At 64.6% G+C, this 23628-nt stretch overlaps 1 protein-coding gene across 2 annotated transcripts; it reads left to right on the top strand.

Annotated features, from left to right (window-relative positions):
- The first annotated feature begins 11320 nt into the window (after positions 1–11320).
- Positions 11321–21835, top strand: SHISA8 (shisa family member 8). Of its 2 annotated transcripts, XM_056797448.1 has the most exons (4): positions 11321–12592; positions 20557–20678; positions 20938–21042; positions 21119–21835. In XM_056797448.1, exons 1-4 carry the CDS (start codon positions 12000–12002, stop codon positions 21484–21486), a joined length of 1188 nt encoding a protein of 395 aa, XP_056653426.1. In that variant the 5' UTR covers positions 11321–11999; the 3' UTR covers positions 21487–21835. The 2 variants fall into 2 exon arrangements, with proteins under 2 accessions (XP_056653426.1, XP_056653427.1); XM_056797449.1 differs by lacking the exon at positions 20938–21042.
- Positions 21836–23628: the final 1793 nt, after the last annotated feature.

The following is a 23628-nucleotide window of genomic DNA, read 5'->3' as shown; positions in this document are numbered from 1 at the left end:
AGCCACAGCCTCCTCCTCCCCAGGCATAGAAAAGAGGCTCCTAACCCAAGCCGAGGACCTTCTGCCACTCTCCCTGCCCGCTGTCGGTGGCCATGGCGAGCACTCGTACAGCAGCACTTTACGATCTCCATTTTACAATTGAGGAAACTGAGGCAGAGAGGCCAAGTGAGGTTGTAAATGCACCCCACTGGATTTGGGCTCGGGCGGGCAGCCTGCCTGCCTGCCTTTGGGTCGAGAGCGCGAGGCACTGTGGTGCCCCGAGCTTAAGATACGCAGACCTGTTGGGGCCATTCGGGGGGCATCGAACTGCCGCCCTCTGCAGCTTCTGAAGGCGGCCAGTGGATGAGGAGCTCTTGGAGTCAGGAAGATCTGAGTGAACGTCTTCCGCTATTCTTAACTCCTCTGAGCCTCTGTTTTCTCCGGTGTAAAATGGGTCGGTGACATTTGGCTCGTGGGATTCTGGGAATAAAATGAGGTCACCTGGGCAAAGATCTTCACCCCCCCCCCCCCCCCCACCCCCCCCGTGTGCAGCTCTCAGTGTTTAAACCCTCTCCCGCTTGCACGCCAGCACTCCGGCGTTCACTTTGAAAGCATCCAAATCCCCTCCGCCCGCCCTCCCCCGCCCAAGGATCACAGCGAGCCTCTCCATAGGGTCATGGCTTGGCACAAAGGGCCCTTCTCTGGGGTGGGGGCTGCACACTGGATCCGTGGTCCCCTGGTTCTGCTCACTTCACTTTGCCTCCGTCCACTTCAATCGTTCTTCTTAGAGCACAATCACGTGCCACAGCTCAGTCAGCCGTTCCCCCTATGGCGGACTGGTGGGCATCCCTTCGTCTCCAATTCTTTGCCGCCACAAGGAGAGCTGCTTTCAAGATGTTTGTACTAATAGATCCTTTCCCCCCTTCTTTGGAGGGGGATCTCTTTGGCTACAGACCTAGCAGTGGTATTTCTAGGTTAGAGGGTATGCACAGTTTGATAGCCTTTTGGGGAGAGTCTTCCAGAATGATCACAACTCCACCAACAATGCACAGGTGTCCCCTATTCTCCACAGTGCCTCCGACATTTGTCATTTCCCTTTTTGGTCCCATTAGGCCATCTGATGCGTGTGAGGGGGTACCTCAGAGGAGTTTTCATTTGCGTTTCTCTTGTGAACAGTGGTTCCCAGCATTTTTTCACAGGACCAGAGGTGGCGCTGATATCTTCTTCTGGAAACAGCCTCTTCCTATCCTTTGACCATTTACCAGTTGGGGAATGGCTCATATTCTTTCACACTTGACTATTTCTCTAGGGGGGTTGAGAAATGAAGCCTCCACCAGAAGATTTTGCTTTAATGCCCCCCACCCCCTACCAGCCCTGTCATCTGCTTTCCTTCTAGCCTCACATCATCTGCCTATTAGCTAACCATCAGCATTGTTATCATTAACTCCCCCCCCCTTATGTCTTAGAATCAGTGCTGTGCATTGGCTCCAGGGCAGAAGAGTGGCAAGGGCTGGGCAAGAGGGGGTCAAGTGACTTGGCCAGGGTCACGCAGCTGGGAAGTGTCTGAGGGCAGATTGGAACCCAGGACCTCCTGTCTCTAGGCCTGTATCTCCTCCACTGAGCCTCCCGGCTGCCCCCCATCAGCATCATTATTACTGAAGCCAGCTCGACACTGCTGAGCACCCAAAAAGTGGGCCCAGAGGACATGGAAGGTCTTGGAGCCCTGATTGGCAGAGACAGGCTGGGGGAGGGGAAGACACAGCGAGCAAACGTCCGAGCAGGCAGGGGAGCTTCGGCTCTGGACGGTGATGGCCCGGGAAGCCTTCGCCTTCGCGTCCACCATGGGGCTGGGATCGGCCATCCCTGGGAGAGGTACGAGGGAGGGCTGGAGCTCCAGTCGGAGGACCCGAATCCTGGCCTCAGTCTGCCCACCTGTGAGCTCTGTTCTTCCTCTTCCCGTTTGGACAGGCTGCTGCATGTTTGTGGGATCCGAGCTTCGGCTAGTCCCACCCCATCCGTGCCAGGCCGCCGGGGGGAGACGTGCCCAGTCACCCGGGCAGGACGTGTCTGAGCTGGGAGGGAGCTCCAGGCAGGGGCACATCCCAGGCTCTGGGGAACGGCAGCGGAGCTTCCCAGGAAGCCCCTTTGAGACCTGCAGATCCCCAGCGTCCTGCTGCCCGTTCTGCCATGGCGGCTCTGATTCTAGAGCAGAGGCTCCGGGCCGGACCCCTCCCCAAAGTCAGAGCTCCCCTCCGGACGCGGCCCAGAACGCGGACTTCTGGGCTGGACCCGGGCTCACTCGCCCGGAGCCCACCGCAGAGCTCAGGGCTTTTCCTCCTCCTCTTCCCTCCCGGGCTGGCGAGCCTGGGCAAGGGAGAGTGCCAGGCCGTCGTCGGGTGGCCTTGAACCCGGGGCTGGGCTCTCGCACCAAGCTCTCTGCCCTGCTTTCCTGTGGGGAGGCCCCAGGGGACCCTGGGGGGGTCCTGCCGAAGGCTTGGTTCCCCTAACTTTCCGAAGGCCTTTTTCACTTCCTCCCTTTAGAAGAAGGGGGGCCTCTGGCTGCTTTGCATGAGGGGGCTCTGACTCACCCGAGGCCCAGGCGAGGGGAACATCTGCAGCCAGCTGAGAGCCTAAGTAGGTCGGAAGGGGAGGTTCAAATAGGGCCTGAGCCCCAGGGTTAGTGACTTGCCCAAAGTCATATAGTCAGTATATGCGTGGGACAGGATTTGAACCCAGGCCCTCTGACCAGCAATTCAGAGCCCTTGAATTCTGCTGGGGGCCCAGTGGAACCCTGGGAAGCTGGTGTTGAAGTTATTCCCTGGCCCCCTGCCCAAGGCTCAGCAAACACTCTCCCTCCTGAGCGAGGCTAAAGGAGGAGGGGAAAGACAGGCTGGCTGTGGCCAGGGATGCATCCCCCTATTCCAGGGGGCTACCTTGGTCTCTCTTCCCATCCCTTTTTGGGCCCCCCCCATGGAAAGCTGCCTCTAAGTGGTGCCTCAGAGACGTTGGACACCATCACTCCCAGCCCCCACCCTCTTCGGAAAATGAGGCTAGGGACTGGCCCAAGGTCTCTCAGGGAGTGAGGCAGAATGAGGTCCGGGGAACACAAGACGGCCCCCAGGCTTGGGCTTTCCAAGCCCTTCCTGGTACCATCATTCTCCTCTGAGAACTTCCCCACAACTGTAGCAGGCAGATCAAGCCCAGGAATTGGGGGGGGGGCAGCCAGGCAGGGCAGCCCGGGCACCTCTGGGGGGCAGCCAGGCAGGGCAGCCCGGGCACCTCTGGGGGGCAGCCAGGCAGGGCAGCCCGGGCACCTCTGGGGGGGGCAGCCAGGCAGGGCAGCCCGGGCACCTCTGGGGGGGGCAGCCAGGCAGGGCAGCCCGGGCACCTATGGGGGGCAGCCAGGCAGGGCAGCCCGGGCACCTATGGGGGGCAGCCAGGCAGGGCAGCCCGGGCACTCTGGGGGGGGGCAGCCAGGCAGGGCAGTCCGGGCACCTCTGGGGGGGGCAGCCAGGCAGAGCAGTCCGGGCACCTCTGGGGGGCAGCCAGGCAGGGCAGCCCGGGCACCTCTGGGGGGCAGCCAGGCAGGGCAGCCCGGGCACCTATGGGGGGGCAGCCAGGCAGGGCAGCCCGGGCACCTATGGGGGGTAGACTTCAGCCTGATGGAGCTGAAATAGAAACCCTGACCCCTGAAGGTCATGCAGCCAGTGCCTGGCCTGGGGAGGTGCCAAGCCAGTGCTGCCACCAGGTGGCACCGGACCCCAGGCACAGGATGTAGCTCCCTGCTTCCCTCCATCCCTGGCTGGGCCCAGCATCTCCCTGGGAGGAGACCCCCCATCTGTGAGGGAGATCAGAGCCCCCTCCCTGCCTCTCTCCTGCTTAATGACAATAATTAGGCAGCTCCCATCAGGCCTGCAAGAGCTGAGGCAGCCAGCTGGTGCCCTGATCACGGGGGACAGACACTGGAGCCCACACAGACTCCCAGATTAGCGGGGAGACTCACAGATGAGAGTCCCCGAGAGAAGTGACATTTCCAGTGCGGACCCCAGAGAGCCGGGTTCAAATCCCACCCCCGCCCCTCCACCGGGATCCTGGGGTTCCTGAAGGCATCAGCCCAGGGGAAACCGCCCACACTGGGCCCAAAAAGGGGCCAAAGACAGTGGCTGCCCTCAGGGGGCTCCACAGATTCATCAGCCTTTGGGCCAAGCCTGGAGCCTCAGATTTCTCTAAGAAGATGAGTCTGGGAGGGATTCCTGGAGCTCTGAGGGCCCAACCCCTTCATTTGACACACGAGGAAACTGAGGTTCAGACTGGCCAGAGGACTTGGCCAAGGTCTCATGGGCAGCAGTGGCCAAAATGGGATTTGAACCCAGGTCCAGATTCCAAACCACTCTCCCCACAGCCCTCCAGCCCAGACCTACCCAGGGGCTGCCATGTCTGGAGCTTTAGAACCCAGCAGGGTTACTGTAGACATGGCCACTTGGGAGCCCCAGCTGTGAGGCTCTGGCCAGGAAACGGGGATGTTCAGCCTGGAGAAGAAGGGGCGGGAGAGCTGTCTGCCCAGATTGCCAGGGCTGTCACTGGACCAGAGCAGCTCGCTCTCCAAGGTCCTGGAGGGCAGCAGAGGGCGGGGACTGTGCGAGGCACCCAAGCTTCCTCAGTCCGGGGTGCTGGCCAGGCCCCCCTCCAGGGCCAGGATCCCCCCCAGCCACCAGCACAGAGGAGGCATTCATCCAGGCAGAGGCAGGCAGCAAAGTCATGGATAAAAGTAGACACAAGGGCACAGGTTCAGAGCGGTGTTGGGAGGCACCTTCCTCCCTCCCTCCCTCCCTCGCTGTCTGCCTCTCTTCTTCTCTCCCCCTCCCTCTCTCTGTCTCCCTCTTTCTCTCTCTGTCTCCCTCTTTCTCTCTCCCCCCCACCCGCCTCTTTCTCTCTCTCTCTCCCTCTTTCTCTCTCTCTCCCCCTGCCTCTTTGTCTCTCTCTCTCCTTCTCTCTCCCTCTCCTTCTCTCTCCCCATCTCTTCTCCCCCCTCCCTCTCTCTCTCTCCCCATCTCTTCTCCCCCCTCCCTCTCTCTCTCCCCCCCCACCCGCCTCTTTATCTTTCCCCCTGCCTCTTTGTCTCTCTCTCTCTCCTTCTCTCTGTCTCTCTCTCTCCCTCTTTCTCTCTCTCTCTCCTTCTCTCTCTGTCTCTCTCTCTCCCTCTTTCTCTCTCTCTCCCCCCTGCCTCTTTGTCTCTCTCCCTCTCCTTCTCTCCCCCCATCTCTTCTCCCCCCTCCCTCTCTCTCCCCCCCCACCCGCCTCTTTCTCTCTCTCTCTGTGTCTCTCCCTCCCTCCCCTCTCGAACACAGGGGCACCATAGGCTTTCAGCCCTAGACAAAAGAGGAAGCTGCCCCAGGGCTCACCTCCCAGCAGTGGGGCTGGGGGCTGGGGGCTCCTGGGGCCTTGAGGCAGAGGGGGCGGCTCAGGCACAGTGACTCAGGACTCCCGGCTACCCCCAGGAGCCTGGCACAATGGCTGTCTCACACCCTCTCATTACCCAGATAGGAGCTGTCGGCATGGCACCCAGGGCGGGGAGCCTGGGAGATGGCCTGGCAGGGCCCTCCCCACAAAGCAGCAGAGGCTCCCTGGGTCTTCCCCTTCCCTCATTCAACCTGGCCAGCCACTGTGGAATTTGGAGGTGGAGGGCTTGGTTCAAATCCTTCCTCAGACTACTTTCTATGTAGTTCTGCCTCAGTTTCCTCATCTATAAAACAAAGATTCGAGGCTGGAGGAAGTAGATACTTCTTCCAGATGTGGAGTGTGTGCAGGGCTGCAGGGTTCACCCAGGGGGGCCCCAGGTCACATCCTGCTCCCTCCTCTCCCATCCCCAGGCTCTTTTCTTGCTGGAGCTGGAGCCCTCTCTGTTCTCTGTCCCTTAGGCGAGTGACTCAGAGGGATAATTGGCCCCTGTTTTGGCTCCCCTGACAGCAGCCTTTTCCCCCTGTCCCAGCCATCACGCTCTTTCTTCTCTCCCACCCGGCTCCCTGCTACAGCCTCTCCCCTTTTTCCCTATCCCTGAGAGGTCCCAGGGGGGCTGGAGTTGGGCAGTAGCCAGGGTCTGGCCCCTCCACGCTGGAAAGGCCAGTCATTCCCTGCTGTGGGGGTCACATTGGCCAAAAAACACCATTTGTCACCCTCAACATTAGGGCATGCTTCTTGGTGATGGATGGCCTGCTCTTCCTGAATCAGCTCTTCTCACTCCAATGGGTCCTTTTTCGGGCTCTCAGAGTGCTTTTCCTAAAGTCCCTCCTCTGCTCAATAAACTTCAGTGACTCCCAATTATCTCCACAATCTAATATAAACTCTTCCATGCTGCGGTCAAGGCCTTCCCCCAGAGGCCCCAGCCTTCCTTTCCTGGCCATCACACTTGAAGGCTCGGTCAATCGGAATGTGTCTCCATCCCCATCCTTCAAACCCAAGGCAAGGGTGATCTCGAGGAAGCTTTCTGGAACTCCCGACCCAAACAAGGTAGAAGCAGCAGCCTCAGCCTCCCGCTCTGTCTTGGCTTCTGCCTCTCCTCTTCTCTTGTGTTCCTCCTGGGGAGAGGGATGGGCTCAGGGGCTCAGGACAAAGATCCGGGGCCCAGCAGCCTCTGACTCAGAGAGTCACCTGCTGAGGCCCACGGCGAAGGGTTCTCTCCCCAAGGTCCTCTTCTCTGGCTCCACTGCGGCTTTGCTGGGCTCCCCACCCCAAGATCCCAGAATCTGGAGATGCCCAGCAGTAAAGCCCATCCATGGAGCACATGTGGTCGGAACAAGGCCATGCCTTGGCTTGGTTAGCCTGGTTCTGTCTCACAAGGGACTGTTCTGTTCTGAGAAATAAGGAGGGAAGGAAGAAAAGGGGAAGAGGAGGAGGGAGGGAGGGAGGGAGGAAGGAAGGGAGAAAGGAAAGGAGGAGGGAAGGGAAGGAGGAAAGAAGGGAGAAAGGAAAGGAGGAGGGAAGGGAAGGAGGAAAGAAGGGAGAAAGGAAAGGAGGAAGGAAGAAAGGGAGGGAGGAGGGAGGAAGGAAAGAAAGAAGGGAGGGAGGGAGGAGGGAAGGAAGGGAGGAAGGGAGTGAGTGAGGAAGGAGGGAAGGAAGGAAGGAAGGAAGGAAGGAAGGAAGGGAGGGAGGAGGGAGGAAGGAAAGAAGGAAGGGAGGGAGGGAGGAAGGGAGGAAGGAAGGAAGGGAGGAAGGAAGGAAGGAAGGAAGGAAGGAAGGAAGGAAGGAAGGGAGGGAGGGAGGAAGGGAGGAAGGGAGGGAGGGAGGAAGGAGGAAAGGAAGAAAGGAAGGAAGGAAGGGAGGGGGGGAGGAAGGAGGAAAGGAAGAAAGGAAGGAAGGAAGGGAGGGAGGGAGGAAGGAAGGAAGGGAGGGAGGAAGGAAGGAAGGGAGGAAGGAAGGAAGGAAGGGAGGGAGGAAGGAAGGAAGGAAGGGAGGGAGGGAGGAAGAAAGGAAGGAAGGAAGGAAGGAAAAGAGGGAGAAAGAAGGGAAGGAGGGAAGGAAGGAAGGAAATAAGGGAGAAAGGAAAGGAGGAAGGAAGGGAGGGAGGGAGGGAGGAGAGAAGGAAGGAAGGGAGAAGGAAGGGAGGGAAGGAAGGAAGGGAGGGAGGGAGGGAGGGAGGAAGGAAGGAAGGAAGGAAGGAAGGAAGGAAGGAAGGAAGGAAGGAAGGAAGGAAGGAAGGAAGGAAGGAAGGAAGGAAGGAAAAGAGGGAGAAAGAAGGAAAGGAGGGAAGGAAGGAAATAAGGGAGAAAGGAAAGGAGGAAGGAAGGGAGGGAGGGAGGGAGGAAAGGGGAAGGTTACAGACCAGACAGACTTAGAGTCAGGAGACTAGATTTCAAATCTCAGCTCTGACCCACAGTTACTGTGGGACCCTAGACCAGTCTTCAGCACTCTGTGCTCTGTCTATGGCCCAGAGCTTCTCTTCCTGAGCTCCTCCAGTGTAGGAGAGGAACCCCCAAAGCTCCTGCCCTTGGCCTTAGATCTCACTTATCACACTAGCCAAGTGGCAGCTCCTCCAGGAAGCCTCCCTAGAATGCACCTGAGCTCTCAGCCAACACCCGGCTAAGCGCCCAGCCCACTTCTGGGCCACTGAGGCTTGTTTCATTTTGCTGGAGAGACTGAGGGCCTTGCGGGCTGTCAGAAAGAGGCCTGGAGCTGAGGCCCCAGTGCCGGCAGCCTAGGTGATGGCTGCTCCTGGCGCTCAATGATCACAACAGTAATAGCAGGAGCTCGTGCTTAATGCCCTTATTTCAGGCTCCCCCGTGGCTCCACCCCCCTCATTTCAGAGGAGGGAACTGAGGCTAGGGGAGGGCAGGGGCTTGCCCAAGCTCGGAGCAGTGGCAGAATTCCCACCCGGAGCCCGGGCCTCTGCCTGGGCCCTCCCCCTTGGGCAGTGGTGCCGGAGGAGGTGCCCTTCAAGCCACCAGGGACGCCATCTCTTCTGATGGCTGCTGACACACGCGGATGCCGGGGGTTATTTTAAGCCTGGATCAATGGCTGATTTTCGGTGACAGGGACGGCAGCAGGAAGGAGGGGCCGGGCTCTGATGCCCGGGGAGACGGCTGGGCATCTGACTCTTTCCTGGGGGGAGACAGGCCTGGGACCCGGGATTGCTGAGCCTTCAAAGGGCCCTTGGAGATCATCTTAGCCACTGCCCTCCTTTTCCAGCCTAGGGACTGGTCTCGGGACCCCAGGCAGGATTTGAACCCTGGTCCTGTGACTCAAGATCCAAACTGCTTTCCAGAGCACCATTTTGTGTCTGCTCAGGCTGCTAGGAGAAATGACAGGGACGCCGGAGGGCCAGAGCCCGATTCCCAGCCATGTCAGCTCCGCACCCGTGGGACGGGCTGCCTTGGAGGTAGTGAGCTCCCCATCGCCAGAAGAGTGGGAGTGGGCCCCCCAGAGGAAGAAAGGACCGGAGCGTCCTTGGGCCCCTGTCCTGCGTGTGGCTCCGCAGCCGCAGGGAGCCAGAGCAGTCACGGCGGCGGCGGGAGGGCAGGGGAGGCTGTGTCAGCCTTCATTAGTCTCTCCCTGTGACAGGGAGGCAAACCCGATGGGACGCTGCCTGTGCCCTAGAGACGGAGAGGCGGCCACCACGCTCCCCGCCCCCCTCCTCGGGCCCTGGCACTGCCCCGGGGCTCAGGCTGGCACCGAGCCTGTCAAAGAGCCCCCGGAGAGGAGGAAGGGGGGGCGGCGGCTCCCGATGCTGCAGGAGGGCGGCCCGTCCTGTGACATCATTAGAAACTGACCGGGCGTTCTCCGTGGGGGCCACTCCCGGCCCCCCCCCATGAGGATGCTGAGGCAAACGGGGTGAAGCGAGGTGCCCAGGGCCACCCGGCTAGGAAGCTCCGAGTCTCCCCATTCCGGGTCTGGTGCTCTAAAGAAGCTGGAGGGTGCGAGGTGGAGGCCCATGTGTGGGAATGGGCTGCCTGCAGCGGTAGTGAGCTCCCCGTCACTCGGGCTCTGTGAGGAAGGTGGCCCCAGATTCTCCCCGCTCTGCTGGGGCGCCCCTCAGACCGGGAGGAGAAGCCAGAGGCCCAGGCCCAGGCCCAAGGGGCAGCAGCCACCAGGAGCACGTGGTGGCTCAGGCTCAGCGTCCCCCAAGCAGCGCCCCTTGACCATGGTCCTCACCTCTCTACCCAAAGGAGGCCCGTCCCCTCCCCCAGCGCCCAATCATTTTATTTAGATCAAAATTAGTCTGAGGAAGGGAAGACCCGAGTTCAAATCCTGCCTCAGACACCGACTGGGTGGCTGGAGGTAAGTCGCCTGACCTTTCTCTGCCTCAGTTTGCCTCCTGTAGAATGAGACGGTTCATCTGTGCAAGCCCAGCACGGAGTATTCTGTTCTTTCCTCATTTGCAGCCACATCCTCTCTCCCTTCAAGGCCAGGCTGAGGCCCCACCTCTTCCATGGAGCCTCCCTGGATTGCTCTAACTCTCCTTTCTTCTCTTTGACCACTTAGTCCTCTTCCCAGACAGCGTGGGGGCTGGGTGCAGACCCTTGGCTGTGGAGTCCAGAAGAGCCGAGTTCAAGTCACCTTCTTAATACCCTGGGAAGTCCTGGGGCCTCCGACCAGTCTGCGGGCCCTCAGAGCCGCCCAGACAGCTGTCCCAGACCGAGGCTTGAACCCGGGCCCTGTTCTTGTGACCACGGAGGGGAGGAACAGGGGGGAGGTGGCACGTCAGCCCCGCGGCCGCCCCCTGGGCACTTGGGGGGAGCCCGCCTTTGGGTTGCGCCTGGGCTCTGCAGCTCGGCTCAGGGGCCGCTGGGAAGCGGGGCTCCTGGGTCCCAGGTCTCTGCAGCTCGGCTCAGGGGGCCGCTGCGCCCGGACTGTGCAAGCCCTCAGGGATTCTGTCCTGGCAGCGCCCCCCAGCGGCGCCATGCCCGTGGGGCGGGGCGAGTCAGGGGGCCTCTGTGAGGGCAGGGAGGGACCTCTGCGAGCCCCGGCCTGAGCTCCCCCGGTTCAGCTAGCCAGAAAGGCAAGGGCCCGCATGTTGGGGGAGCCCCCCTTTCTAGGCCTCAGTTTCCTCATCTGTGAAGCGGGGTGAGGGGGATGGACTCTCCTCCTCCAGCATGGGGGCAGGGCCAGCTCCTGGAGTCAGGCTCGGGCCGGGAGCTGGGCCGCAGTGCCCAGGCAGCTGCCTTTCCCTCAGGCCGCCCCTCCGTCCTGGGGGGCACTTTCTGTTTGTTGGCAGGTCAGCCCTGGCTGGCGGAGCCACCCTGAGTGCGCCAGATGGTGACACTGAGGGAGCGCACAGAGCCCATTGGCTGCGGCTCGCCTCCCTTCCCGGCCTCCTCCACTCTACCTGTGCCGGGCTGACAGCTGGGTGGTCCGCCGGGCAGCGCCGAGGACCCTTTGAACGTGCAGTGCTGCAGTTCCCGCACTCCGGAAAGGGGCCGCTCTGCCTCCCCCAGGGGTGCCGGGTGAGGAGGGGCCTCAGAGCTCTAGAACACAAGTCCTTGGGATGGCCTCTAACGTGGGAGGGGCCGCGGTGGGCGGGGCTTGGAGGGGGTCCGGCCCCAGCTTTTTGTTTTCTAAGGAGGAGCGGAGGCTGCTGCTGGAGGCCCCCTGCCCTTCCCCCATCCCCTCCAGAAAAGCCGGCGGAGGGGATTGCTGAGCTCGAAGTCCCGGACTCCTGCCCCTGCCCAAGGGGCTACCCGACAGGACCCCGGACAGCCAGCGGGGAGAGCGGCGGCATTCTGGGGGAGGGGGCTCCCGGGACTCCCAGGGCTTCCGAGAGCCCCTTTTTCTTTCCCGTTCTCCGAGCCAAGGGCGGCCACCAAAGAGGGGGCTGGGGGGGGGGGGATGTGCTTCGAACAGAGGGCCATGCAGAACTCGAGAAAGGCTGGGAAGGAGGGCGAGGAGCCTCGAATGCCAAGCACACACGCGCCCCTCCATTTTCCTGGCTGATTCATCCCCAGAAGCTACCCGCCAGGCTGCTGGAGAGCTCCGAGCCTTGGCTGCTCCTGCTCGAACTGAGCTGGTGCCCGCATCCCGGTCATTTCCCCATCGCTCCCTCCCCTCCCTTCCCGGGGAGGGGTGAGGGAGTCGCTTGCCCTTACTCAGTTCTCTTGTCTCCTCCTCCTCCCCTGCCCCCCCGCCCCCCTTCCACTCCCTCCGCTCTTCCCTCTCTCCCCTCTCCTCCCTCCGGGGTGTGAAGCGTTCAGTCTCTCCGTCAGCGCTAGCGAGGAGGGCAAGCGAGCCGAGGGAGCCAGAGCTTTCCGGCTTGGGGGGCCGCCAGGCCCGAGCAACCCTCTCCCCCGACCCCTGCTAGAGAGTCATCGTCCGGGGAAGAGGCGCGAGAGAGGGAGAGCGGGGAGAGGACGTGGGGGAAGCAGAGCAAGCAGAGAGGAGGGAAGGGGAAGGAGGCCGAAGAGCCAAGGGGCGGCGGGAGAGCCCAGCGGAGGGACCGAAGAAACCCCGGAGTGGAGACCGAGCCCGGCGGCCGCAGCGGCAGGAGCGCCATGCCGGGGGGCTTCTAGCGCTGCCGGGGTGGCCTCCCGGGGATGCCTATGGCTAAGGCAGCGCCCTGGCGCCCGCCCTCCGGGCCGCCGCCGCCGCCGCCGCTGCTGCTGCTGCTGCTACTGCTGGCGTCGGGGGGCGCGCGGGGCCGGGCGCCCCTGGAGGCCGGGGCCCCCCCCAGCCCGAGCCCGAGCCCGAGCCCCCAGGCCTCGGAGGTGGCGCCGGAGGCGGCCAGCGAACCTCCTGGGGGCGCGGGGGAGCGCTGCCTGGGCTACTACGACGTGATGGGCCAGTGGGACCCCCCATTCCGCTGCAGCACGGGCCCCTTCCGCTACTGCTGCGGCACGTGCGGCTACCGCTTCTGCTGCCGGAGCGCGCCGCGCCGCTTGGCCCAGAGCCGCTGCTCTAACTACGATACGCCGGGCTGGCTGCAGACCGGGCCCCCGCGTTCGGCCGCCAAGCCGGCCCCCGACGGCGCTCCCGCGGGCCCCGGGCCGCCCAACCCAGCCCGCGACCGCGCTCATGTGGCCGTGTACAGCGTGTGCGGGGCAGTGGCCCTGCTGGCGCTCGGGGCCATCCTCACGCGGCTGGGGCTGGACAAGGCGCGCAGTCCGCGCGCGGAGCGCGCCGGGGCCAGGTGAGTGCTGGCCGCCCTCCCCCCGCCTGCTCTCTCTCGGAATGCCCGTTTCTCCGGCTCCCCCTTCCCCAGAGCTCCTCCTCCTCCTCCCCTGTTTCCCCTCCCACTTTCCTGCCCGCCCCCCGGCTCAGGGCCCTGACAGTTCCTTGACCTTCCCCGCCCAGCGCTCGGAGCTCGGCCCTCCGTGGAGCGGCGCCCTCTGGCGGAGGGGGCACAGAATGCCCCTTCTCGCCCAGCTGGGGGGGGGGGGCAGAGGAGGCTCTGGGTGGGAAGTGGCCTCCCCGGCGGGAGGGGAGGCAGAGCAGATGGAGGAGGAACGTTTCCTTGCACAGAGTGAGCTCTGGACAGGGCTGCGCGGGCCGAGGGGCTCCGGGTGGGCCTGGGCCGTGAGCCGCGGGGGGGCTGCAGCCTGCCTCGGGCTCCCCTCGCTGGAGCCCTTCGTTCCTCCGCCAGGGCCGCTCGGGGAATGGGGGTGCCCCGAAGCGCCGGGGAGGGGTCACGTGAGGGCTTCTGGGGACCGGAGGGAGCGGCTGGGTCGGAAGGCCACGGAGCCGGCCGGCCGCCCGTCGAGCCACGGTGAGGGTGGGAGGAGCGATCCGCCCGAGGAGTCGGAGAGCCGCCCCGCGTGCCCGCTCGCCCGCGTCCGCACGTGGCCGAAGGCGCTGGGCCGAGGCTGGAGTCGGCGGCGCCGGGGAGTTGCGCCCGCGGGGCTCGGGCTCGGGGGAACCGCGGCAATTGGGCGGAGATTAATGGAGTTTTGTCCCCGGATTGGGCGCCACACGGCCAAGCAGGCGGAGGCCCCGGAGGCCCCAGGGCTGGCCTGGGCGATGGGCTCGGCTCGCGCCGCGGGGCCTGGAGGAGGGAGGGGACCCGGGAGGCCCGCGGGAGGTCAGCTTGGGGAGAGAAGGCGGCGCGGCCGCCGCTCCCGGCTACCTGGCGCGCTGCCGACTCGATTTAGGAAGTGCTCCTGAACGAGGAGACCCGCTCCCAAGAGAGCAGGTAGTGAGCTCCCCGTCACCGTGGTGCTTCAAGCAGAAGCGGAGCGATGGAGCGCCGAGGTCTTGGTCAGCTCCAGGCCGGCCCAGATGGCCTCCCTTCCAGCTCCGAGGTTCTGCAGGGAAGACGTAGCTCCAGGGCTGCCTTTCCGGGGCACTGAAGGACGGGCATCCCCGCGCCTCGGCGCTCCGGCCGCTTGGCCTCCCATCCTCCGCGGGGAGCCCCAGCTCTCCCCGGCCAGCCCACCCCTGGCTAGGAAATCCCCGCCCCCTCGTTCTGCCCTGGGGGCTGGGCCGGAGCCCAGCGGGGGAGAGGAGAAGCGGCACGGGCCCAGGCCGCGGGGGCTCTTGGGGGGAAGGCCAGAAGGGAAGGACGGGGTGTGCCCCCCTGCAGGCTCCTTCCCAGCCCGGGTCCTTGGGGGCGGGGCCCCGGGAGGCTGGGAGGAGCCAAGTGGGGCGGGGCAGCTCCCGTCGGGCCGGACGGCCTCGGGCTCGCTAGAGCGGTCATCCTCGCGGGTTCTGTAGCCCGGTTCAGCCCCTTGGGAGCGCTCCGAGCTCAGCTGAGCAGCCGGGCCCAGGAAGGCTTCGCCCAGAGGCTGTCCCCGCGAGTGCCGCCCCCCCCCAGGCGCCAGCACAGGCTGATTGCGAGGCAGCCCCACCCCGAGCGAGCGCGGCCTACCCGCAGAAGCAAGCCGCCCGGTTTCCTGGGCCCACCTGCCGGCCGCCGGGACAATGTCTGCCCTCTGCTCCGGCCTGGCCCCTGGCAGCCAAGAGGAGCCAGCAGACTCGGAGAAGGAGCGCTCCCGGGAGGCTCTGGGCGGACTTCCCTTTGCAAGTTTCCCGCGGAGGTCCTTAGCCCGGGCTTTCCCCGCTTACTATTGGGTGTCCCTTCCCAGCGCTGATCCAGCCGTATCCGTTGGGCCGCCTGTACCATTTCCTGGCATTCTTGCACTTGCTTCTTGACCCTTCCTCACTCACCCTGGCCTCCTTAAACCTTCCAAGCCTCTCTGGGAGTCACTACTGGCCACGGGCTCCGAGGCAGAAGAGCAGGGAGGGCTGGGCCAGGGGGGCCAAGTGACCAGCCCAGGGTCACCCTGCTGGGAGTGTCCTCTGAGGCCACACTGGAACCCAGGACCGCCCCTCGCAGAGCCACCCCGCGGCCCCATCATTAAATCTTGACTGGGCCCATATACTTCCATTTTCCCATGGTTCCACGACTCGTATCCTCTCCCTCCTGGAACTGACCAGCAATTCCACTGGCTTATTCGCGTTATCACTTGATTACTGGCCGAATTGGTCACATGTAGGGCATTGTGAACCCTTCTTCACACATTCTCTGTGTTCTGGCAAATTACCCAATTTGGTGCTTTTAATCAGGAGATGCCTTGAGGCTTTCGCATCCAGCTCCCCTTCGGTGTGCTCAATTGCACCGATCCTCTTTTACTTCTCTTGCTATTACAGTTGTCCAGTTCCGAGAGGAGAACATTAACGCCTCCTATTATTATTGGGCGACTATATATACAGTCCAAACTTTAGTTAACTTTTTCCTTATCAATCAGACGCTTTATTTAGTATGGCTATTGGTCCTCACCCCTTCCTTGGTTCTGTGGCAGATGAGTGGTAAGGAAGGGTTAGGCAAGAGGGTTAAGTGACTTGCCCAGGGCCAAACAGTGTCTGAGGCCAGACTGGAACTCAGGACCTCCTCTCGATAGACTCCGCTCTCTATCCACTGAGCCACCCAGCTGCCTCCAACTTCCCTGTTTTTCTGAGCCCCCCCAGAAGGACTGGCTCTCCCTTTTGTTTCACCTCTCCTCCCCCTTTCAGTCTAACTCATATCGGGTTTTGCAATGGGCACATCCCTTCCGTCTCCATCCACTGTAAGATCTCGAGGACAGGAAAGACCCCGCCTTATCTTGGCCTCCTCGCACTGAGCCGAAGGCCTGGACTCAGTCGGTACAATAATAAATGACCGAACTTCACTGAAGTGGCAGTGAGGTGCGGTGAGGGGGAGAACTTTCTGCCCCCCCAGCCAGGGCCCTTTTCTCAGCCTTCTTGGTCCCTCAGAGGCCGCTGACGGGCCTCCCCTCCTCTTAGGAGGGCCCCAGCGTTTTCCTGGATGCTCAGACGGCACCGTCCCCTGCTTGGCCTCCTCTTCCAGCCTTTTGCTTGGGAAACCTCCCAGGGTTCTCTCCGCTCCGTGCCTCGGAGTGCTCTCGGGGCTGCTCCGTGGCCGGAGCTCTGGCCTTCTGCCCCCGTGAGCAGTCTGGACTCGGAGTCCCCCATGCGCTGTTGCGGTGCGGCGGTTGGGGCAAAGGTACCAGCCTGGTTGGCCATTTCCTTGTCCAGCTTATTTTACAGACGAGGAAACTGAGGCCCACCGCTGGAGTCAGTCGGGCCTCGCTCCGGGCCGGCCTGGATGGTGTTGGCTCCGCCCCCTCCCTCTCACCCTTCAGCCTGGCAGATCTCCTCCTCCTCCTCCTCTTCGATCCTCGCTGGGGTCTGGAGGGAGCACATGGAGCCCCCCTTTCCTGCTGGCCCCCCGGGACACCTGGGCGGGCCTCAGACCTTCCTCTGGCCTGGGCTGGCTGGGGCCGAATGAACGAATGATGGAATGAGTGCACGCAAGACCAGAATTGCTTCTGAGGGGAAGGAAGGGCTACTAAAGGGGCTTCCTCTGCGCCTGGCGCCGCGCCAAGGAGCGCCCAGCCCGAGACAGATCCTGGCGGGGCCGCTGTGAGGGAGGACCCAGGATCCTCGCAGGGATGGGGGCGGCAGGCAGGGGCTGAGCTCCCCTTGGAAATCCCTCTGCCCTGGGCACCCTCCCCCATCCCGTCCCAGAGTTCCAGAGGAGACAGGCCAATTTACATAGATTTCCATATCATTTGGGGCTCAGAATAGACTGAGAGCGGCAGCCAGCAAGGGCCCCACCCCCTCATTCTGGGGAAATGGGTGCCCAGGTGACTGGGCCAAGGTCACTCAGCAGGAGTGGCTGAGCTCCCTGCAGCCCCATCCCAAGGATGGCCCTGGGCCAAGGCCATTCAGCCAGGGAGCTTGGGGGGGGCTTCCACCTTCAGGGCTTCCCTTTGCTCCAGGCCCCAGCACTGGCCTCAGTTTACCTCCAGGGACGGAATGAGCCCTTCTGCAGCCAGGCCTTGGGGGCCTCACAGCCCCAGGCCCCGGGCTTGAGTTCCAGGGCAAGACAGGTGCTGATCTCTGAGATTTAAAAATCGGCCGACTGGGATAGAGAGCCGGGCCTGGAGCGGGGAGGTCCCGGGTTCCAATTTGGCCTCAGACCTTCCTGGCCGTGTGACCCTGGGCAAGCCATAAGGCCCCCCCCTTTAGCTTTGGAAAGATGTATTTGTCCGTCCGTCCCAGTTCGTTTTGACAAACCTCCGCTAAATTCAGGATTCTCACTGCCACGCGTTTGCCCTCCGACTTCGGATCAGTACAGAGGCAGAAGGCCCGGAAGTGGGTTCGGCCTCTTCCTGCAGGTCCTTCATTTGGCAGCTCTCAGCGAGCGAAGGTTTCTTGTTTGGAGACGTTTTCCCGGAGAGCTTTCTTGGGGCTCACGTTGCTCCTTAGGGCGTCCACGTACATTTTCGGTGCTTGTGGTCGCGGCTCTGCTGAGCTCGCTTTGTGCGTTCTTCGTCGTTCGCAGGAAGATGCCACACCCTTCGTGTGCCACCATTTGTTTAGCCATTCCCCAGTGGATGGACATACAGGCTGCTTCCAATGTGAACTGCTACCATCGTTCTGTGGGGCTTCTTTTATCCTCTGCCTCCTTGGGTGTGCCCCTGGATCAAAGCCTAGAGACATCTGCCTCACTTCCTTTGCATCATTCCAAATGGCTTTCCAGAATGCTTGGACCATGTTCCACTCCACCAACCATGCACCAGCATGCCCGTCCTCTCCACAAACCCTCCCACATTGATGATCCCCGTTTTTGTCATTCTTGCCAACTCGTTGGGAACGAGGTACTGTTTGGATCTGCGTTCTCTTTCTCATCCTGTTGCTGGTTTGGCCATTCCTTCCCTTTGGGGAACGGTTTGCTCCTTTCTTTGGCCCCCAGTCATTTGGGAAATGGAGGCTGGCCTGGGTAGCGATCATGGCTATCGGGCCCTCATCGGAGGGATTCCACTCAAAGCTGGTTTTCCCACCAGTCAGTGGATCTCTTGCCTCCTCCAGCCGCTTCATGGATTGCCTCGTGGCCCGCTGCTCTCCCCCGAATCCCTCCTTTCTTTTCCTTCGTGGCCGGCTGCCGTCCATCGAATGGCGGCCGTTCTCTCCGGGGACGGGGTCAGTGTTTCCTCGCGGCCGGCACTCTGGGCCGCCTTTTCTCCTTCTTCCTGTTTTCAAGCAGCACGAGGAGATGGTCTGGATGATTTCTGTCTGAAAGACGGTCCGAGGCCTGCAAGTCCTGCTCCCTCCATGACAGGGTAACGAGGGACGGCTGCGGGAGGGGCTCGGAGGGGGCCGCCGTCCTTCCAGGGGCTTCCCATCCCGCCCTCGGGCCCCCTCCTCCGGGAGAGCAGGGGGCGCCCAGGCTGCCAGGCCCTACTTGGCCTTGGAGGGAACAAAAGTGCGACCTGGAACAGTTCCTGATCCTAATGGGGGGTTTTCGGGGAGGTGACGGCTCCGAAGGGCTCCCTATAATTCCAGGTGACGGGCTGCGGCTGCTCATGCACGAAGCTATTGTTAGAGGAAAGAGGGAGGGACCGTCTGGGGATCCAGAAACTCTCATCGCCTGGGCGCGGGGGGGCGAGCCAGCGTCCCTCGGCGCTCCAAATGGGAGACGCTCTCGGGCCTAGCGAAGGCGGCCGTACCCAAAGAGGAGGGGGGCCGCCCCGGACCCCCGCGGCCCCGCCCCGGACCCCCGCGGCCCTGCCCTGGCGCGGCCCCCACCCCAGACCCCAGCGGCCCCCCCCCCCCCCCGGCGCGGCCCCCGCCCCGGCCACGGCCCCCTCTGCTGGGCCAGCCCGGAGGAGCCGAGCTCTGAGATGGCCAAGGGCGCCAGGCTCACCCGCTACTGCGCTGCGCTGTCCAGGGACCCAGCGGGAAGGGGCCGAGCACCGGCCATCGGCTCTGTCCGGCCAGCCGGGGGAGGGCCGGACAGGCACGGGAACGGGCTGGTTACGCGGGGACGGCCTGGCCTAACAGGGAGGGCCCGGAGCCTGCCAGGGCCTCTGCAGAGCCCCCGAGCTGCAGCTGCTCCGAGGGAGGGGCCGGGCAGCCCTCCGGGCAGGCAGCTAAGGCAGAGCGAGCGAGCAGGTGCCAGACGAGTCCCTCGGGGTCGCCCCCCCTCCCCCCCCGCAGCCGGAGGCCCGATGCGACGTCTGGCCAAACTGGGCTCCGGCTACTTTGGCCTTTGTGGCCACGGAGAGCCTGAGGCAGACGAGGGTCGCCCGCACGGCAGGTGTCTGAGGCCGGATTAGAACTCGGGGCTCTTCCTCTGGGCACGGATCTGACGATGAGTCATTTGGGAGGCGGTCGGGGCGTCTCCCCACTCGGGCTGGATTACAAAGTGGGGCGAGAAAGCAGCGTGGGGGAGCCTGGCTGGGAGCAGCGGGCCGGCCGCCCCCGCTTCTCAGACTCGGCCCGCCGGCTCCTCGGGCCCGGCCGTGCCGGCCTCCCTCTTCCAGGCTCTCTGTCACCCCCGAACACGACAAGCACGTCCCGGCCCTCGGCTGGGGGCGGCTGCGGCGAGCCCCGCATCCGGCCGGCCCGCCGTCGAGAAGGGAGGCCTCCGAGTGCGCTCCTCCGAGGCTGTGCCCGGCTGCCCGCCCTGCCCGCGTCCTGGGCGTGTCCGGACCCCCGAGAGGCCCCCCGCCGGCCCGGCTAGGGGTGGGGCCCCTGCTCCTCGGCCCCCCACGGCCTGCGGGCACACGGCGGGCAGCTGAACAGCGGGCGCACCGCGCCTTCCGCCGCCTGGTTGCTTCTGGGCTCCTTCCACAAAGGGGTGGCTGCGGGCAAACGCCTGCCACAGGGCACACACGGGAGGCCCACGCCGGCCGGCCGGAGAGCACAGGAGGCACCTGGGAGCAGGCCCAGGAGCTCATTGATTGGCTAGCTGTGATTTACCAGCCTGGGCTTGCGGGGGATGGGTGCAGCAGGAGCAGGCTGGGCTTGGCGAGCCTCCCCTCCAAGGGAAGGGAGTGCCAACCTGGACTGGCAGAGGGGGCTTCCTCCAGGGGGAGCTCCCTGAGGAGGCCCGAGATCTCAGGAGGCCCCAGGAGGTCTGAGGAGGCCCGAGGAGGCTCTTGTTTTAAGACCCACTAAAGTGATTCCCGTCTTGGCTGGGTCAGAACATACCAGGGAGCGTGTGGCAGCGGGCCCTGGAGGCACGGGGGTTGGGCAAATCTCTGGCACTCATCGGGGCCCCCTGCGGGCAGCACTGGCATGGGAGGCCCACCCAGCAGAGCTGCCACCGCACGGGTGCCCAGAGGGGGGGACGCTTCCTGAAGGCCGCTCAGTCCGGGCTCCTCCAGTCGGATGCCCCGGCTCTGCGTGCCGCACCCCGAGTGCCCGCTCGTGAGGGGATGCTGAGGGGCCCTCATCAACAGGAAGCCTCAGCTCCCCCCTGAGTGTCGGCCCACCCAACATCTCATAGGGGGAAACTGAGGCCCGAGGCCACACACAGCCAGGAAGTGACTGGGCCAGGGAGCGCCTTCCAGCAGCCCTGGCTGAGCTCGGAGCCTAGGACGACTAAAAAGGCAGTGGGCCCAAGAGTCACAGGTTCTGGGTTCGAGTCCCACGTCACCCTGCGTGACCTCGGGCAAGTCCCTCGACTACCCGAATGCTGTCACAAAGTGTTTCTGCCCAGCAGTCCCAGAGTCAGTGCCGAAGGCAGGGCGCGCCGGGGCCGCCTCGAGTTTCTTCCCCCCGGGGAGACGTGAGGCTGGGACCCGGGATTTGGGGGGTCGGAGGGGGGCGGCCTGGGCCGGGCCCTCCTGACGGGGCTTCTCTCCCCAGAGCTCTGAGCGACCTCCTGAAGCAGCCGGGCGGGTCCGGCCCGCTGCCGCCGGCCCTGGGGAACAGCGTTCAGGTGCCGATGGGCGACGGCCTTCCTCGGGGCTCCCCCCGCAACGGTCCAGGTGAGGAGCCTTCGCGGCGCCCCAGGGAGCCGGCTCAGGGCGGCCTGGCAGAGGCACAGCCGGGGGCCCGGGCGGATCCCTCCACTAAGCGGCCTCATCTGACAGCCACCCACAGAGCCAGAGCTGGGGGGAGGGGGAGGCAGAGTCATCCCCCCTCTCCCTCCTCCCCCCTCTTCTCCTCCCCCTCCCCCTCTTCTCCTCCTTCCCCCCTCTCCCCCTCCCCTCCCCCTCCCCCTCTTCCTCCTCCTCCTCTCTGCAGACACAAAGCAGGGGAAGGCGGCCTCCCTGGGGACTCCCGGTGCGCCCTCCCGGCTGGCCCTGCAGCGGCCCGACTACGCCGGCTATGCCACCCTGAAGGCCTCAGGTGAGCCTGCCGCCCCGCCCCCTGCCCGCCCGAGGGTGCCGGCGGCCCTTCATGCGCCCGCCCTCTCCTCCCACAGAGAGCAGCCCCGGACGGTTCTACAGGCGCTTCCCTTCGGTGGACGTGCCCGTGCCCAGCACCGTGTCCCTGCCGCCCAGGGTGCCCGGGCACCACAAGGACCTGCCCCTGCTGCTGGACGGCTGCCCCTGGGCCACGCCGGGCCCCAGGGCCAAAGGCCTGAGAGGCGGCCCCCCGGGGCCCCCCGCCTGCCAGGCCTGGGCCGCTTCTCGGGCGCCCCCTCGGGCCCCCCAGGGGTCCCGGGCCCCGCCCTCCCCAGCCCCCCGGAGGCCCCCGGCCCACGTGCCCAAGCGCCAGTTCAGTGGGGAGCAGCTGGGCGAGGCCTCGGGCCCCCCGCACACCAACAGCAAAGCGGAGGTCACCGTGTGAGGGCCGTCGAAAGAGTCCGAGGGCCCGGGTTCAAATCCTGACGTTGCTGCTTCCCGCCTGTGGGAGCCCGGCCAGGGCCCCCTCTCTGGACCTCGAGTCCCTCCTCTGTCGGATGAGGGGGGGTCCGGGGAGCCCCCAACGCCCCAAGTCCTCTGTGCAGGGCGGCCGCTTCCCTCCCCCCACCCCAACACCAGGCCCTGCGGGGCGGATGGACCTCCCCGTGGCCCCAGCACCCCCTGCTCCCTCGATGGCTGCTGGCGGGGAGACACGGACAAAGGGGGGCCGGGGGGGCCCTCTGTAACCCCCCAATAAACGGCCTCCCGGGGAGGAGGCACGGGGTCCTGCCGAGCTTCTGTCCACCCTGCCGTGCCAGAGAAGGGAACCCGGGATTTGGGCTGGCGGGACGCGGGTCCAAACCCTCATCGACTCCTTTCCCTCGTCTCGGCCTGGGTCCGTCCCGTGCGTCGGGGTCTCTCCCTCCCCTCAGCCCGTCCCCGGGCGCTGGGTCCGGGGCCTGCAGCAGGCAGCCTGCCGGGGGAGCAGCTGGGCGGGCTGAGGATGGAGAGATGCCTTCCATCTGGGGGAGAAGTCAGGGCAGACTTCCTGGAGGAGGTGAGGGCGACGCCGGAGAGAGGCCTTGACTGGCGGGCAGGTAGTGAGTCGATCATCAGAGCACCACCTCCTCCCGGGCCCTGGGACGGCGCCTCCTTCTCTGTGACATGTTCCCTGTTCTCTTGGCAACACTCTCGCCTGGCACCGGGCCGCAGCCCCTCTCGGGCTCCAGGCCAAGCAGGCCCCGCAGCCACCGGGGCCATCTGCTGGGCCGGCAGCTGGTGCCCACAGGAGCAGGCCGTGGCCGAGCCGCCTCGGGCCTCTCCCCTTCCCAAAGAACACCCCAGATTGGCCCCCCTGAACCCCAGGGGAGCCGGACCACAGGGGGAGTTCCCCAATGGAAGACCCCAGCCCCCCGAAATACAACCTCAATGACGGTTTTAGGGTGAGCCAGAGAACGGGACCCCAAGAACCTAGAATGTCGGGGGCCAGGCACGAGCCCAGGATGGCAAAGGGAAGGAAAGGGGGAAGCCGAGAAGGGTCTGGTCCCTTTGGGGAGGCGCTGAAAGGGGGACTTGGAGGCGGCTTTCCCGCCCGGGGCCCCCGAAGGAGCTCGGATCACGAGAACCGAGAAGGCCGGCTGCTGCCCCCAAGATCCTCGGGCACCCCGAAGGCTGGGCGCCTGGAGAGCCCCAGGCCTCACCGCAGGGTTCTAGGGCGCTTCCTGCCCCAACACCCCGTCCTAGGCCCCTCCCTGACACCCCCTGTTCTAGGCCCCTCCCTGACACCCCCTGTTCTAGGCCCCTCCCTGACACCCCCGTTCTAGGCCCCTCCCTGACACCCCCGTCCTAGGCCCCTCCCTGACACCCCCCATTCTAGGCCCCTCCCTGCGGACACCCCTGTCCTAGGCCCCCCCCTGACACCCCTCCATCCTAGGCCCCTCCCTGACACCCCCATCCTAGGCCCCTCCCTGACACCCCCCGTTCTAGGCCCCTCCCTGCTGACATCCCCCGTTCTAGGCCCCTCCCTGACACCCCCCGTTCTAGGCCCCTCCCTGCTGACACCCCCGTCCTAGGCCCCTCCCTGACACCCCCCATTCTAGGCCCCTCCCTGCTGACGTCCCCCGTTCTAGGCCCCTCCCTGACACCCCCCGTTCTAGGCCCCTCCCTGACACCCCCCGTTCTTGGCCCCTCCCTGACACCCCCGTTCTAGGCCCCTCCCTGACACCCCCTGTCCTAGGCCCCTCTCTGACACCCCCCATTCTAGGCCCCTCCCTGACACCCCCGTTCTAGGCCCCTGCCCCCCAGTCTGACTTCTAGGGTTCCGGATGTTCCGCCTTACTGAGCGCCCAGAAATGCCTGCGGGGAGCCGCTCCTGGGCCTGCCCCAGGTGGGAGTCTGGCCTCACTCTGTCAAGTCAGAGGCGGCTCGTCCAAGCCCAGGAGAAGGCGGAGGCCCGAGAAGGGCGCCGGAGGGGTCCCGGAGGCAGCCAGACAGCCCCCATCAGGGCCCCGGCAGGGCGGGCGGCACGAAGCGCAGGGGCCAGCCGGGGAGGGGCCCGGGGCGGCCGACGTCTCTCCTCCATGCTCTG

Source organism: Monodelphis domestica, chromosome 5 (assembly GCF_027887165.1).
Source record: "Monodelphis domestica isolate mMonDom1 chromosome 5, mMonDom1.pri, whole genome shotgun sequence".
NCBI lineage: Eukaryota > Metazoa > Chordata > Mammalia > Didelphimorphia > Didelphidae > Monodelphis > Monodelphis domestica.
The sequence above is the reverse complement of the archived record's forward strand: the minus strand, read 5'-3'. Positions and strand labels throughout refer to the sequence as shown.

Coding starts and splice junctions, on each gene's coding strand:
- SHISA8 (XM_056797448.1), top strand. CDS start 12,000: ATGCCTATGGCTAAGGCAGCGCCCTGGCGCCCGCCCTCCGGGCCGCCG. Junction 20,679..20,937: donor CTCCCCCCGCAACGGTCCAG/GTGAGGAGCCTT, acceptor TCCTCTCTGCAG/ACACAAAGCAGGGGAAGGCG. Junction 21,043..21,118: donor TGCCACCCTGAAGGCCTCAG/GTGAGCCTGCCG, acceptor CTCCTCCCACAG/AGAGCAGCCCCGGACGGTTC.